Here is a 16567-nt window from a genome sequence, read left to right on the forward strand (position 1 = left end):
TTGATCTTTAAAAAAGGACATTAAAAAGTCCAATTGTATTTTAAACAACAAAAGTTGTAATACTTGGGTAAATAAATGGCATCTAAACAAAGAAAGAAACTGAAGGCAGAGCTAGACCCAACCCTAGGAGACTGAGGAAGCGATTCTGCTTTGCCTGCCCCCAGCTCAACCCCTGTACTAAAAACCCCAGGCCCCAGCCCCAAGGTCCAGGGGGTTGTATTCCTGGGGGCGACCCGGCACCCCTCAAGTCTCCTCCTCTTGCGCGCACACACACACACACACACGGCTCGAATCCCTGCCTCCCAAGGGAAAGTGTTTTTTAAGGTCTGTTCCAGGGCCTGCCGAGTCCAGGGACCGAGCTGGGACTGAGTGGCCGGAACTCCTCAGCCGCGGAAAGTCAGTCCCAGTAGCTGCGGCCAGGCTGAGTCAGCCCGGCGGGCGGCGCACGCGGCGCCGCGTGACCCGCAGTCACGTGACCCGCGCGGGGCCGGGCCGCCGGCGCAGTCGCTGCAGCCGCCGCGGGAGGCGTCCGTGTAAGTGGGTAGCAGGGCTGGCGGGGACCTTCCTCGCGGGCCGGAGCGCGGAGCGCTGCCCCAGCCCTACGGCACTCGGGGTCGGGACCCCGGGGAGCTGCCCTCACACATTTTCCAGGCGGGATCAGAGGGACGATGGGGTGGTAATCGGGGTGGGGGACACGCTGTACCCCAGCGACGACCGCGCGGGCCACCTTCGCCTCTTTCCTTCACACTCCCACTAACCGCAGTGCTGGGGGAGCAAAATGTCCTTCTGGAGCGATTACCTTTTCCCTTTTGTGCTTTGGGGGAAACTGAGGACCCAGAGGAGTTCGCAAAGCAAGGCGGGCCAGTAGGAAGACCCCTCCGCTAGTCCAGAGAGAGCACACAGCTCCCCAGGCAGAGCTCATTGCCCCACCTGCTCTAGTGGCCCAGCATGATCCCATGACCTCTCTACTTCTTGAGGAAGAGTCGTGGGGTAGAGGGCGGGGAGGGGGTAGGGTATCCCGTTCCCGTAGGGGCAGGGATGAGGGAGGCGGGGCTGAGCCGAGCATCTATCTGGATGGTAACAGCCAACGTACTAAATACTAAGTTGTTTACATGCATTCTCTCATTTCATATTACCCGTCGTGAAGTCTGTGAAGTAGGTACTATTGTCCCGATTTTTACATGGGAGGAAACGGCTCAGAGAGAACTTAGGACCTTTGACCGAGGTCCTGCAGTTGGTAAGTGAAGGAGCTGAGATTAGAACCCAGATCTGCCCCCAGTGGCGCCTCCTGGTGGGCTGTGGGTGGTGGAGGCGACTGGCCCAGCCTCTTAGCTCCTCTGTGAATAGAAAGGCCTTTTTCCTGGCTCAGACAGCTTGGGAAGGGGATTGTTGCTGGGTAAGAGAAGCTTCTCCCACCACCTCCATCTCTTTCTCTGCCCCTTACCATTGATTCCTTTCTGTCGTCCCCTCTCCTCCACTGCAGGACAAGATGAAGCTCATCATCCTGGAGCACTATTCTCAGGCCAGCGAGTGGGCGGCTAAATACATCAGGAACCGCATCATCCAGTTTAACCCAGGGCCAGAGAAGTACTTTACCCTGGGGCTCCCCACTGGTGCGTTCTTGGATGGAGAGGGTGCCGTGGATAGGGGTGGAGAGAGTAGGCAACAGGGGCCAGGTACACGGGCTCACTCAGCCAACGGACTTCACGGGGGCTCTGGGGTACTGGTGCTGAGAGAGCACCTTCCTGCCCCTTCCACATACAAAGGACCTAGCTTACCTTATGGGTTGGTGTAGTCGCTGCCTGTCCCTGCAGAATCCTGGAGCAGAAGGGATCTTGGTTAGGCAGGAAGAATTTGATTTTTAGGCTACATCCTAAGTCAGCCCTGTCCACCAAGGTTTCTTAACAGAATTAAGTCCTGATACCCTAAGGCATTCATTTTATGTAATGAATTAATTTCTCTTCTCTGCATCTAGAGGGGTACTAGCTAAGTACCATCCTTGGGAGAATTGAGAAGATAGTCACTTAGGTAATTTTCTGTAAGGCTTAATTAAACACAGGACCTAAGTAAAAAACAGTTCTAAATTCTTTTGGAAAAAATCAAAATGTTGCTTTTTCAGAAAGATATTTTGACCCCAGCTCCTCAAGACAAATGTCTTGATTATTTCTTTCAGAGATGGATGGGTTTGCCCTAGTGGCCCTACCTGACCCATCCATTAGCGTGTCTATGTGTGTTTGTGTGTTGGAGGGGTCTTCAAACTTGTTCTTTTTCTTTTTTTTTTTTTGGTCTTCCTTGCAGTCCAAACTTTTTCTGTAAATGGCCAGTAGTAAATATTTTAGACTTCACTAGCCATATAATCTCTGTTGCAACAACTTAACCCTTCTGATGTTTGAAAGCAGCTATAATTAGCCTGGCGTGGCGGCGCTCACCTGTAGTCCCAGCTTCTTGGGAGGCTGAGGTAGGTGGATTGCTTGAGCCGGTAGATTGAGGCTGCAGTGAGCCATGATTGTGTCACTGTACTCCAGCCTGGGTGACAGTGAGACCCTGTCTCAAAAAAAGAAAAGACAATATATAAGTGAATGAGTATGGTTGTATGCCAATAAAACTGTATGGACACTGAAATTTGAACTTATATAACTTTCACATGTCACAAAATATTATTCTTCTTTAATTAAAAAAAACTATTTAAAAATGTAAAAACCAGGCCAGGCATGGTGGCTCATATCTGTAATTTCAGCACTTTGGGAGGCTGAGGTGGGCAGATTGCTGGAGCCCAGGAGTTTGAGATTAGCCTGGGCAACATGGCAAAACCCCATCTCTACAAAAAATACAAAAATTAGCTAGGCATGGTGGCACATGCCTGTAGTCCCAGCTACTGAGGAGGCTGCGGTGTGAGGTGTGAGGATTGCTTGGGCCAGGAGGTCGAGGCTGCAGTGAACCATGATTGTGCAATTGCACTCCAGCCTAGGTGACAGAGCAAGATTCTGTCTCAAAAAAAGAAAAAGAAAAGAAAACCATTCTTAACTCATAAGCTGTATAAAAACAGGCCACAGGGCCAGGCGTGGTGGCCCACGCCTGTAATCCCAGCACTTTGGGAGGCTGAGGTGGGTCGATCATTTGAAGTCAGGAATTTGAGACCAGCCTGGCCAACATGGTGAAACCCTGCCTCTACTAAAAATATAAAAATTAGCTGGGCATGGTGGTGGGAACCTATAATCCCAGCTACTCAGGAGGCTGAGGCAGGAGAATCGATTGAACCTGGGAGATAGAGATTACAGTGAGCTGAGATTGTGCCACTGCACTCCAGCTTGGGTGACAGAGCGAGACTTTGTCTAAAGAAATAAAAAATACAGGCTGCAGGTCAAATTTGGCCTGTGGGCCAAAGTTCGCTGAGCTCTGCACTAGAGGTTTGTGGGAGTAGTATCTGCCTGTGCCTGTGAAACCACCAATGTCTCAGGCCCTCGGAGGCTGTGCTAACATCCTGTCTCCTAACTGTGGAGAGACCCAACCTCTGTATGGGTCAGAGTCTGGCCTTCTGAAACCATTTCCTCATTCCCATCATTGCAGAGTCAGATCCAAGCTCTTCAGAGTGGCATTCAAGGCCCTCCAAAACCTGGCCTCTCCCTGCCTGTTCTGCTTGAACCAATAGGACGGCATTTCCACACGGGTTCCTTGGAACATTTCTTCTGTTAGATGTAGCACCTGTCAGGGTTCTCAGTGGAAACCACAGAAACCAACTCCAGCTAAATTAAGCAGAAAAGGAGTTTATTAGCTAGATATTGGGAAGTTCAGAGAATTCATGGGAAGGCTAGAAGTTTGGAAAATGGCAGGAGAGAGGAAGCTATGTGGCTCAGGCATAGCTAAGGCCTTGTCACACGGACCAACTGATTATTTTGGGTGGGCTGCAGGGAGCTGCCATTCACTCAGCAGGTATTTACTGAGTGCCATCTGTATGCAAAGCTGTTCTAGCCTCTAAGGATACAGCAATGAACAAAAAGGATATAAACTTCTGCCTTCTGAGGCTTAAATTAGAATGGGAGAGACAGATAATAAACAATTAGCAAAATACAGCGTATGTTAGATGGTGATAAGAGGAAAGGAGAAACATGAAGCAGGAAAGGATAGGGAGTGTGTCGGCAGGGGTGGGGCTGTGCAGTGTTGGATATGGTGGCAAGGAGGGTCTCATAGCCAGGGGCCAGGTTTTGTGGAGCCTTAGAAGGACTGGTGTTGCTGAGGGTGAAATGAGAAGCTATTGGTGGGTTTTGAAAAGAGGGGTGACATGACGTAATCTCGATGGGTTTTTTTTTCTTTCTTTTTTTAGTTTGCAAAATTTCAAATATTCAAAAAAGTTGAAAAAAACGGGTCAGTACCATTCACCTAAATTCACCAATTGTTACCATTTTGCCACATTTGCTTTTACCTTTCTCTGGCTCTTGTTCTTTATCTACACACACACAAGTTTTTTTCTGAGCCACGTGAAAGTAAATTCCAGACATCCTGACACTTCTCTCTCAATCCTTCAGCACATATCTCCTGAGAATAAGGACATTCTCCTACACAACCACGATGCCATCATACCTAAGAAAATGAAAAATCATGCCATCATCTCATATGCAAACTATGTTCACAATTTTTTCTCATTTGTCCACATTTATCTTTTATAGGTTGGTTTTTTAAAAATTAATCCAGTGTCCAGTCAGGGTTCATGCATCTTTAGTCTTTTAATATACAGTGTCCTCCTACCTTTTATTATGCGTGTGTTTTTATGACATTGACTTTTTTTTTTTTTTTCAAAATGGAGTCTGGCTCTGTTGGCCAGGCTGGAGTGCAGTGGTGCAATCTCGGCCCACTGCAACCTCTGCCTCCCAGGTTCAAGTGATTCTTGTGCCTCAGCCTCCCGAGTAGCTGGGATTATAGGCAGATGCCACCATGCCCAGCTAATTTTTGTTATTTTTAGTAGAGACAGGGTTTCACCATGTTGTCCAGGCTGGTCTTGAACTCCTGACCTCAAGTGATCTGCCCGCCTTGGCCTCCCAAAGTGTTGGGGTTACAGGCGTGAGCCACCACGCCCAGCCATGACATTGACTTTTTAATGAGACTCAACTAGGGCTTCGCTGCTCCTCAGGGAAGTCTTCCTTGAACCCTGAAGCACTGGGTGAGCCTGTGCTTTACCCTATCACAACTGACGTTCCTGCTTTGTGTTCTACTCCTAACCAGTGAGTTATCTTAGAGTAGCTACTGTCCCTTGCTCCCCTGTGTCCTTATCACATGGCCCTGTGCCTTGCACATAATACTTGTTCAGGGAGTATCATGTCAATAATTAAGTCTGACGTTCACTCAGGTACTAATCAGAGTGATTTCAGTCATCAGTGTGCTGGATACTGGGGATTCAGCAGTGATCAAGGCAGACACAGTCCTGCCCTCCTGGAGCTTACAGTCTAGTGGCAAAATAGGCATTAAACAAGCAATTAATGGATGGATGGCAGTTAGGATTGGAGTACTGGGCAGGACTTCAGATCTGACAGGTTCTCCCTGTGAGCAGCCCTGACTTATTCCTGTGTACCCTCTGGGCTTCTAGACTTGGGGTGCAAGGGGTGTTCATGGCTGTGGCCACTCTTGCAGGGAGTACCCCACTTGGCTGCTACAAGAAGCTGATTGAATACTATAAGAATGGGGACCTGTCCTTTAAATATGTGAAGACCTTCAACATGGATGAGTACGTGGGTGAGTCTTTCTCTTTCAAGGTTCTTTCCTGATTCTAGGAGACTGATGCTCCTCCTCTCATTGGCCCAGCCCTGGAGAGGAATCAGGGAGCCAGTGACATTTGATGATAGGCTCAATTATCAATACTTAACCTCTTGGTTTACTCATCTGTAAAATGGGGCTAATAAAGCTGACCTCACAGGTTGTAAGCATTAAATGAATTTAATGCTTTTATGATAAAAGATGTGGAAGTTTCTTATACATAACAAATAATAAATATTAGAGTATCTCCTTCTCCTCTGCCTGCTCCTCAACTCCATTCCATTTCTTTCTGGAACAAATGATTGCAAGTGGGATCCTGGCTGGGGTGTTTCCCCTAGGATCTGTGTCTGTGCTTTCTCTTCTGTGTGTGGCCTCCAGCTCCCCTTTCTGCCAGGTACACTTGGAGGGGACCTGAGATTGGTATCCTTCCTGCTGCTGAAAGGCTATACCTTGGTCTTCTATCACCTCCCCCTCACCCCAGTCCTTTTGTAATAGCTTCATTTTAAACATCCTTTTTAAAAAAAGAAATTGTGGGAAAATAAATGTAACATGACATTTACCATCTTAACCACCTTTCTGTGTATAGTTCAGTAGTGTTAAGTGCATTCACATTGTTGTGCAACCAATTTCTAGAACTCTTTTCATCTTGTAAGACTCAGGCTCTATACCCGTGAAACAACAACTTCTCATTTCCCACTTCATGAGCCGTGGAAACCACCATTTTACTGTCTGTTTCTATGAATTTGACTACTGTAGAATCAAACTAGAGTATATAACTGGAATCATAAAGTATTCGTCTTTTTGACTGGCTTTTTCACCTAGCATAAAGTCCACAAGATTCATTCATTGTTGTAGTGTGTCAAAATTTCCTTCCTTTTTAAGGCCGATTTTACATATTCTTAATGCTTAAACATTATTATTTTTTTTTCCTGGCTAAAAAAAAAAGTTGATTTGGGGAAGCCCTGAGATAGTTGTCTCTAACCACCTAGTGTTCAAGCTGGAATTTATTCAGGCTGAGTGGGGTAGAACTGGGAGTGGATGGTCGGGTGAGAGGCACAGGGTGAGGGGTGTGCTTGCTTGCTTTCTAAGATGAGTCCAGCCCTACCCCAGGTGGCCAGAGTGTCCCCAGCCTCTAACCTATGGTCATTGCCTTATGAAAAGCAGATCAGAATGTGGGGATTTCCCAGGCCCTTGGTGTGCAGTTACTCTGGCCAAGCCCTGTGGCCACAGATGGTGGTACTGGGTGGGTGGACACTTATGGATACTGGCTCAGCCTGTCCCGAGTGGCTAGGGGTCAGAGGGCTGGTGCCTAAGGCTCCCAGATGGGCAGACCCCTGGGAGTGTCTCTGTAGGTCGGCATGGTGTCCCGGCATCCTTCTTAGGAGGGGGGCTTTGGCTTGGCCTAGGCATGACTGAGTGTCTCATGGCCCCACAGGCCTTCCTCGAGACCACCCGGAGAGTTACCACTCGTTCATGTGGAACAACTTCTTCAAGCACATTGACATCCACCCAGAGAACACCCACATTCTGGATGGGAATGCAATCGACCTACAGGCAGAATGTGATGCCTTTGAAGAGAAGATCAAGGCTGCAGGTGGGATCGAGCTATTTGTTGGAGGTGAGCTTGACACTCTGCAGCACCCATGTCCAGGGCCAGACCCGTGGGAAGGAGGACAAGACACCATGCCTGTCTCCAGACAGCTTCTTCTGGGTATGCTAGTGACCGCAGAGACAGAGGCTGGAGAAATGGGCCCTGCCTGGCTCTGTTACTTAGGAACTATGTTCTCTTGGGGAATCTCTTTCTGCAGTTTGATGCCTTGTCTGTAAACTGAGAGGTTTGGGTTTGGACTCTGAGATTGTGTCTACTCCCCAGTCTTAAGGTTTTATGGATCAGTCCTGGAACTTACCTAAACATTTAACATCATGGACTCATGTAGTTCCAGAAGGCTCCACACAGCCCCTATAGATAGCCAGTTGAACCCCAGAGAAGTTAGGTGACTCACTCAAGGTCCGCAGGTGGGAGCAAGTGTCTGCTTCTTGGATTTGTGCTTGGGTCCTCTGAGCTGCCCTTCTGTGTGTCCATCTATCGCCACCTCTGGAGTTACCCATGAGGGGTAACATTGAACTGCCTTTTCTTGCTCTAGAGATCACTCTTCTATACTTCAAGGTTGGGGGGAGGAGGGCAGGAGCTCTCATCCTCTGAGATTTTAGAACCTTGGCAGCCCCTGTCCAGGTTCTCTGGGTGTTTTGTTCACTGCACCTCTATCCCAGCAGCAGGACCCTCTAACTACAGGCAGAAGAGACAGAGAAGGTCTACTTTTCTGACAAACTGGGGAGGCAGAAGCTGTTTGGAGTGCTTCCTCCTCAACTTTTTGAGGGTGATAGCAAGTTAATAATGTCTGTGTGTGCCTCAGATAGACATGGTGGGGAGGGTCTCCTCTGAGACAGTATGGCAAAGAGAAAGAAATGGTAGGGAGGGGGACAGATCACATGTTTAAGGTGTACCTGCCCAGGGCTGCAAATGAGAAAGGTGACACAGCTTTCAATGATTTTTTTTCAGACCCTAGTTAGGGAAGGAGAGATTGTCCATTCTTGAAATCTTGGATCCCTGGGACTCACAGGGCTGCATGGGCTCTCTCCCTGTAGGCATTGGCCCTGATGGACACATTGCCTTCAACGAGCCAGGCTCCAGTCTGGTGTCCAGGACCCGTGTGAAGACTCTGGCCATGGACACCATCCTGGCCAATGCTAGGTTCTTCGATGGAGAACTCACCAAGGTGCCCACCATGGCCTTGACGGTGGGGGTGGGCACTGTCATGGATGCTAGAGAGGTAAGGGCGCAAGGGCCCCACCAGCCTTGTGCTGAGTGGACTTGTCTTTCTCTTGTTAATCTTAACTATACTGGTACCACCTACATTCTTATTAAGATGAAGACATGATAAATAAGGCTAAAATCCTTGCTGACCCTGTTACTTACTGTTCCTCTTGCCTCTTTGGAAGACATCATTATTCCCAGTGTGAAGTGAATCCCTTGAGCACGTTTTTGGTGCCTTTGGCTGACTGCCTGGGACAGCAGGCTCTCTGGCCTCGGGCCCCTTTCATGCTTTTCACAGGCAGAGAGGAGGCCAGCATCACTAATGTTGGAATATGAATTTTGTACCTGACTAGGTATGGAGAGAGGGGCTCCCTTGTTCCTTGTAGTTGGTAGAGGTCACTGTTTGGACACCAAGGATGCTTGTGCTTCTAGCCCCGTGCTCAGAGATTAATAAATGTGGTGAAGTGTGATTAAAATATAAGTGTTTTAAACTGAATTTAGCTTTTCCCCTAAAAAATTGGCTATTATTTGAATTTGAATTTTTTTGTGGTTCCAATTTCCTTGTTTTCATTAGAACTTTAGAAGCATTTTCTCTTCCTTTCTGATGTGTATAGACATGTTAGATTTATATTTCTTTGCCCCAGCCAATAAACAAGCATCTAAATCAATGAAAACTTCCCTGTTTAAAGTGAACTTTTGTGAAATGAGTGACGGCACCCAGATTTCTGTTGGGTAATCTTCAATCAGTACGTGGGGTGGGGGTGTTTACTCGCTGTTTTTAGCCTTGCAGCGTGGAAACGGGTTTAGGGCTGTCTTTTATCATGAGGGCATCCTGATCTGGGAAAGGACCTGGGGCTGGAAATCAGGAAATTGTCTTTTCTAAAAAGAGTTCTGGGTTGCTGGGGGGTCCGGAAGAAATAGTCACATTCCCTCTCTGCTTCTGCGTTCTAATATTTTAAGAAAGGAACAGTAAATCCTGTTCACAACTCTGTGGCACATGTGAATTAAAGTGAAATCTATAGAACTGAGTTACTTTTTTTTTCTCTTTTCCTGCCCTTGAATAGAGCTGAGTTCTTTTTTTTTTTTGAGACGGAGTCTTGCTCTGTCCCCCAGGCTGGAGTGCAGTGGCGTGATCTCGGCTCACTGCAAGCTCCGTCTCCCGGGTTCACGCCATTCTCCTGCCTCAGCCTCCCTAGTAGCTGGGACTACAGGTGCCTGCCAATACGCCCGACTAATTTTTTGTATTTTTAGTAGAGACAAGGTTTCACTGTGTTAGCCAGGATGGTCTCGATCTCCTGACCTCGTGATCCGTCTGCCTCGGCCTCCCAAAGTGCTGGGAGTACAGGCGTGAGCCACCGCGCCCGGCTCTAGAGCTGAGTTCTTTAAGATCACTTACGTTCTTGATATTTTAACTGTTAAGTGGAGACTGTGCCTTTGTTTTATTATATATTAACAAAAACCATCACCCCAAGTCACATTAGTTCATAGGTTTAATGCTGTGAACTGTAAGTGACCAGATAATGGGGCAACCTTTCTGGGATTCAGCCTTAGAGGCCCCACAGATAACTCCCACCATTGCTTGCAAAGCGCCCTTGCTGTTGGTGCAGGTTGGGAGCCCTCTTTCACAAACTGTGCTTGTGGAGAGTCACCCAGCTGATGGGATAGCGGGCCTGGGCATGGCATGTCTGTTTACAGGACACCTTCATGGTCAACATCAAAGATACCTGGAGGCACTGCCACGTGGTAGTCAAGAACATGAACTTTGGGGTCATAAATGACCCTGGGCAAGTTACTTAACCCCTCGGGGCTCTGTTTCCTTATAACATGGAGATAATGATGCTGCCTGCCTCGGGTTATTTGTGTGATAAAACACAGGGAGCACTGAGCAAAAGTATGTTGCATGGTAACCACTTACAATGTGATATGAAAAACAATCATCCTTACAACTGTTTAGGGTGTCTGGAATGCTCCCCTCCATCACAGACTTGTTTTCTGATCCTCAGGTGATGATCCTCATCACAGGTGCTCACAAGGCATTTGCTCTGTACAAGGCCATCGAGGAGGGAGTGAACCACATGTGGACCGTGTCTGCCTTCCAGCAGCATCCCCGCACCGTGTTTGTGTGTGACGAGGATGCTACCTTGGAGCTGAAAGTGAAGACTGTCAAGTATTTCAAAGGTGAGGGAGGTGTCAGTCCAGGAGGAGGTGGTCAACCTCAGGGTGTGCTGGGAGTGAGGAGTAGATCCAGCTTTCATCCTCTGGTCATTTTAATTGACAACCGTAATCTTAATATCAAACCCAACTGCATCACACTACACAGTCATTTCTCTTCTGCCTGTGACTGCAAAGATCCATTTCTGGAGATCTGTTTGCTCTAAGGAGGAGGAAAGAAAATGCAGTGTGGTCCAAGGACTATGTGGTGACCTCACAGTGCCATGAAGCCTCAGGTTTTCTCTTCAAATCTTAAACAAGTGATTCCCCTCTAGGTGAGACACTGAATTATCAGGAGGATCTTCCTTTCTTTTACAGGCTGGAGTGCTGTGGTATGATCTCAGCTCACTGCAACCTCCATCTCCCGGGTTTAAGTGATTCTCCTTGCCTCAGTCTCCCAAGTAGCTGGGATTACAGGTGCCCACCACTATACCCAGCTAATTTTTGTATTTTTAGTAGAGACAGGGTTTCGCCATGTTGCCTAGGCTGGTCTCAAACTCTTGACCTCAGGTGATCCACCCACCTCAGCCTCCCAAAGTGCTAGGATCATAGGTGTGAGAGCCACTATGCCCAGCCCTTCTTTTACTTTAAAAGGATGCCCACGGCTTTAGGCAAACATGTGAAAATCCTCCTTTACTCAAGCAGGTCAATTAGGAATTTGTTCTTTGCTGAAAAGACCAACCTTTAAATAGCCAACTCCCATAGTGATTGAATTTATAGAAGTTCCATGAATGTAGTACTCACTGTGAATAACTCTTTTTGTACTCTTAGGGTGTTTATCATTTGGGGATCATAGAGAAAAGAGAGAAGTGTCAACTCTAAGACAAAATTTGAGAGCTCCTGGATGTTATGATTGATAATCAAGGAACTCTTGCCACTGCCTGAATTAACTACTTTTTGTTTTTAATTTTTTGTAGGTTTAATGCTTGTTCATAACAAGTTGGTGGACCCCTTGTACAGTATCAAAGAGAAAGAAACTGAGAAAAGCCAATCTTCGAAGAAACCATACAGTGATTAGCCTGTGCTGGGACCTAGTGTCAAGTACCCATAGGGAAAGGCAGGTCTTTCTGGAAATTGTCTTTAGAAGAAAGAATTGTATTTCTTTAATCTAGTATGGTTACTCCAGATAAGTGGGTGAACTTACTGTTCTTGGCCATGAGGCTGGAAGCCTAGTCATGGAGTTTAGCTATAGGGAGAATGTTTGTAACTTAATCAGAAAAAAAATCTCTGCAAAATGTACTCCATCATTTTGATGTCTGCCAAACCCAGGTTGGGAGTTTTAAACTTTTTGTTCTGCTTCAGCCACGGTTCACATGTATGACACACTCCCGTCAGGAATTTCTCTCCTTACATGCATTGATTTTCACTTGGGAGGGAATTAGGGGCTTGTGTATATTGGACACGACCTCTTTGAAGAGTCTTGAGAGTCCTTCTTGCACAGGCCTGCCCCTTGGTTGAGAACCATTGTTCCAGGTTAAGGCACAAACTCAATATCTAAAATAAGTGCGAGGAAGCAGTCTCTTTGGTCAGTAACAAGTGCAATGGAAAGAAAACGATTCCTTCCTTCCTTCTTCCACTTTCACAGCTTTTCTCTGAACTAGGAAAACCTGGGGGTGGATTTGGGTGGGTGGGGCCAAAGAGGAGGCTTCTACTGATAAACCCAGAGCCTCAAGGGGCCCAGCCACATCAAACTTCTCTGCCTCAGGGACTCTCCAGCACCAAAAGGCAGAAGATGGAAGCTGTTTTCCCCCCAGAGCCCTGTGTTTTTGTGAAAGGCCTCACTGTGGCTCCTTTGTTTTACATACTCATTAGTAAGTAGGAGGTCCACTGGGGCAACAGACACTGCCACAATTTCAGTGTTGTGTTCAGCCAAGGGGACGGTCTGGGCAGGCAGCTTAAGTGTGAGTTTAGTCACAACTCCTGAGTGTCCTGCTCTCCTGCTTCCCTAGGAGGTGAGTGCCAGGAAAATACACCAAATGCTTCTAGTATTGTTTCCCCACTTAAAATAGTCCTGCTAGATTCACATAGTGTGGTCTGATGTTCTGAGAACATCAGGAAATACAACCCTTTTGCCCATTTATTCTTCTCCCCGGATCCCAAGGTGGTCTGTTGCTCTGGCTTCCTTTCATTGTCTTAGGCCTTCCTGGAGTGGATACTGCCTCGCTGTTTTTGTGCCTGTTTGAAGCTACCGCTGCCTCTACTTCTGGGAGAGACCTTTGAGAGCCTAGCTCAGGCCTAAGGGCTATGTTTGGTACCAGTGTTTTGTCTTTAGCTTTTCTATGTGATTGTGCCGTCATTCTGTTTTAAGCTCATGGATCAATGGATTTGTTTACAATGTGATATTTTCTATTAAATCCAGTATTTTCAAATAACATGTCATTTGTGGATTTGAGCCCCCAGTTTTAGAAGACTCTCTGGGCTATTTATATATTTTAGAAAGAGCTGGTAAGCAAAACCTCACACTCAGTCCTCACAAGAGCTTGCAGGAAGGTCACAAGCACAGCAACCATCTATTGATCTCCTCTTCAATCATCAGAGTGAAAAATAAGATTTTATGAAAATGGAGCACTTATAGGAAAAAAAAAGGGTAGGAATGAACAGATGAGCAGTAAATTGTCATGTTGGGGCTGTACCTGAGATCCAAACGAGGATACAGCTGTTATAAAGATTAAGACAGATTTGTGATGAGGGATATTATTGCAAGGTATGGAAAAATACATTTAGGTTTTTTTTTTTTTTAAGTTATTATAATGGAATATCTTAGGTCAATATAGCCAATTAGGGAGGTAGATGTAGAAGTTAAAAGAAGGGTTTAATTTTTTTAACTATTTTGAGGCTGGATGCAGTGGCTCATGCCTGTAATCCCAATGCTTTGGGAGGCCAAAGCAGGAGGATCACCTGAGATCAGGAGTTCAAAACCAGCCTGGGCAACATATCAAGACCCTGTCTCTACGAAATTTTTAAAAATTAGCCAAGCGTGGTGCATGCCTGTGGTCCCAGCCACTCAGGAGGCTGAGGCGAGAGGATTGCTTGAGCCCAGGAGTTCAAGACTGCTGTGAACTATAATTGCATCACTGTACCCCAACTCTGGACAACAGAACAAGACCCTATCTCAAAAAAATTTTTTTTGAGATATAAATCCAACAATTTTTATGTTTATGGAATTGTGCACTTCCTTACCACAATCCTTTTTTCTTTTTAAAGACAGAAAATCTCACCCTGTCTTCCATGCTGGAGTGCAGTGGTGCAGTCTCGGCTCACTGCAACCTCTGCTTCCTAGGTTCAAGTGATTCTCCTGCCTCAGACTCCCCAGTAGCTAGGATTACAGGTGTGCACCACCACACCCACCTAATTTTTGTATTTTTAGTAGAGACAGGGTTTCGTCATGTTGGCCAGGCTGGTCTTGAATTCCTGGCCTTAAGTGATCTGCCTGCCTCGGCCTCTTAAAGTGCTGGGATTACAGACATGAGCTACCGTGCCCAGCACCACAATCCATTTCTATCATTCCCAAAAGCTCCCTACTCCTAACCCCAGCTCCAGGCAACTACTGGTCTGCTTTGTGTCTATAGATTTACCTTTTCTGGTCATTTAATATAAATGGAATCATGTGACATGACATCTTTTGTGTCTGGCTTTTTTCACTAAGTGTAACATTTTTCAGGTTCATACAACACGTAGCAGTAGTCCATTCCTTTTTATTGCTGTATAGTATTCCATTTTGTGGACATACATTTTGTTTATCCAGTCAAGAAGGGTTTAAATTTTAAGTATGTTATAGTAACTACATTAAAATGAGACAAAAAAGGACTTAGTAATGACGGCTAAACTGGAGATATATGTATGAACTTAAGACCTTGGAAAGATCTGATGTCTTTCCCAAGTCTGTGTTTTCCTGGTGGCTCAACAGCAGTGTCCTGCTACAACCAGTGCTTATGCGATCAAGTGGGATGGATGTACACCCCTGGGTCATCTTGGGCCTCTAATATCAGGGCTCCTTGTACAGGAGCTAATATGTTTGGGGGTGGGGATCAGAGTAGACCTGGAATATCTTGTTACTGGAAATAAGGGTGCTTTCAAAAATGTATGGGGCTGCCCGAGCGCAGTGGCTCATGCCTGTAATCCTAGCACTTTGGGAGGCTGAGGCGGGCGGATCACCTGAGGTCAGGAGTTCAAGACCAGCCTGGACAACATGGTGAAACCCCATCCCTACTAAAAATACAAAAAATTAGCTGGGTGCAGTGCCGTGCACCTGTAATCCCAGATACTGGGGAGGCTGAGGCAGGAGAATCGCTTGAACCCAGGAGGCGGAGGTTGCGGTGAGCCAAGATCATGCCACTACACTCCAGCCTGGGCTACAGAGCAAGACTTCATCTCCAAAAAAAAAAGTCTGGGGCTTGTCCCAGGAAGTCTGGGGATGAAATAAAACAAAACAAAAATGTCTGAGGCAGTTCTGAGAGGACAAAAGAGCCCGTTAAATGGGTTCCCACTGACTAGGTTTTCACAATTTGATCAAAAAGGAAATACTAAGTACAGCTGACTGGAACAATTTGAATTTGTAAAACAGCAAGTTGATAAGAAAGGGAAAATGTAATATTAAGTGCACACAGAGTTGTATTTCAGGAAGAGTAGACAGAATGTGTTTACTTACATTTAGTAAAAAGTGGCAGTGTTGATATCAATGGGTGCCACCTTCCTTCTATTAGTCTGTTTATAAAGTAGAGGTGAACACAAGAGCCTGGCTCACTATTCCCTCTATCGCCTACTCTTCTACTCTTTCCGTCCTTCAGGCCTTGCCTCGAATGTCATTTATCAGATAACTCTTCCCTGATCCTCCAATATAAAGCTGCAATCCCCAAGTTCTATCCTTGCCGTGCGCTATTTTCTCAGAACCCTTTACCACTGGACATGTATTTTGTTTCCTAACTAAGTGTAAGCTCCATGAAGGCAGATGTTAAATACTGCTCTATTCTGCCCCTATAGCAGTGCCTTGATAGCTAGAAGGCACTGGTACTTGTTGAACCATAAGCCTGATAGTTGTCCCCATGAGTAGTGATCGTACCCAACAACCAGGAGAAATCATGGCATATTACATAATGGATTAGCCAACTGGCCTACTGAGGAGATCTAACTTGGAAAATTTGATGCTTCTTTCCTGGGAACCAAAATCCTTACTGTGATGAGATGCTAATGAAACACGTCCATTTCCAGTAAGATACAGTGTGACAGGATTTAGAGTTATGCAATAATGGGCAGGTAAAACAGAACATAGTACTTTGGACCTCAGGGGAGCCATTACCACCAGCTGGCAGTCATACTATATTAATAATCAGACTAGTCCATTTAGTATCCTCAAAGACTAAATCATAAGGTCCCAAACCTCTAACCCCTCTACCCCAGCTTTCCTTTCAGCTAATGACCTTGAAAACAGAAGCAATCAGAAAAGAATGTCCACGAGTTCCCATCATCACACACCCAGACGTCAGCCCTGCTTTCACACCTGCTGTCTTCCTGTTACCTGCTCCTTGGCCGAGCCCTCTGCTTGCACACCAGATCCCATCCTCTCTTGCCTCCTTGAGGACATTGCTCTGGCAACACTCCCAACTCTCACCTACAGCATCAAATTGTCCTCTCCTGGACCACTCTTATGGTATTCAAGACAAGATTTAAAAACAAAACTGTACCTCATTTGCCCCCTCAAGTACATCCTCATTTCTCTGATCTCCTTTAGAGCAAAGTTTCTAGAGTTACCCACACTCTGACTTTAATCTCTCCCTCTTCTATTCTCTCTTCTCCTTC

The 16567-nt window shown here is 46.3% G+C and overlaps 1 protein-coding gene across 5 annotated transcripts; it reads left to right on the top strand.

The window, feature by feature from the left end:
• Positions 1 to 476: 476 nt before the first annotated feature.
• On the top strand, positions 477 to 13143 carry GNPDA1 (glucosamine-6-phosphate deaminase 1). Of its 5 annotated transcripts, XM_030827302.1 has the most exons (8): positions 490 to 533; positions 1148 to 1237; positions 1484 to 1613; positions 5623 to 5724; positions 7181 to 7363; positions 8392 to 8576; positions 10564 to 10738; positions 11689 to 13143. In XM_030827302.1, the coding sequence occupies exons 3-8, from the start codon at positions 1490 to 1492 to the stop codon at positions 11787 to 11789; spliced, it is 870 nt and encodes a 289-aa protein (XP_030683162.1). In that variant the 5' UTR covers positions 490 to 533; positions 1148 to 1237; positions 1484 to 1489; the 3' UTR covers positions 11790 to 13143. The 5 variants fall into 5 exon arrangements, with proteins under 5 accessions (XP_030683149.1, XP_030683170.1, XP_030683162.1 ...); XM_030827289.1 differs by lacking the exon at positions 1148 to 1237 and having other exon boundaries at positions 477 to 533; XM_030827310.1 differs by lacking the exon at positions 1148 to 1237 and having other exon boundaries at positions 477 to 533; positions 8392 to 8522; positions 10612 to 10738.
• Positions 13144 to 16567: the final 3424 nt, after the last annotated feature.

The sequence above is a fragment of the Nomascus leucogenys genome, chromosome 2, assembly GCF_006542625.1.
Source record: "Nomascus leucogenys isolate Asia chromosome 2, Asia_NLE_v1, whole genome shotgun sequence".
Lineage (NCBI taxonomy): Eukaryota > Metazoa > Chordata > Mammalia > Primates > Hylobatidae > Nomascus > Nomascus leucogenys.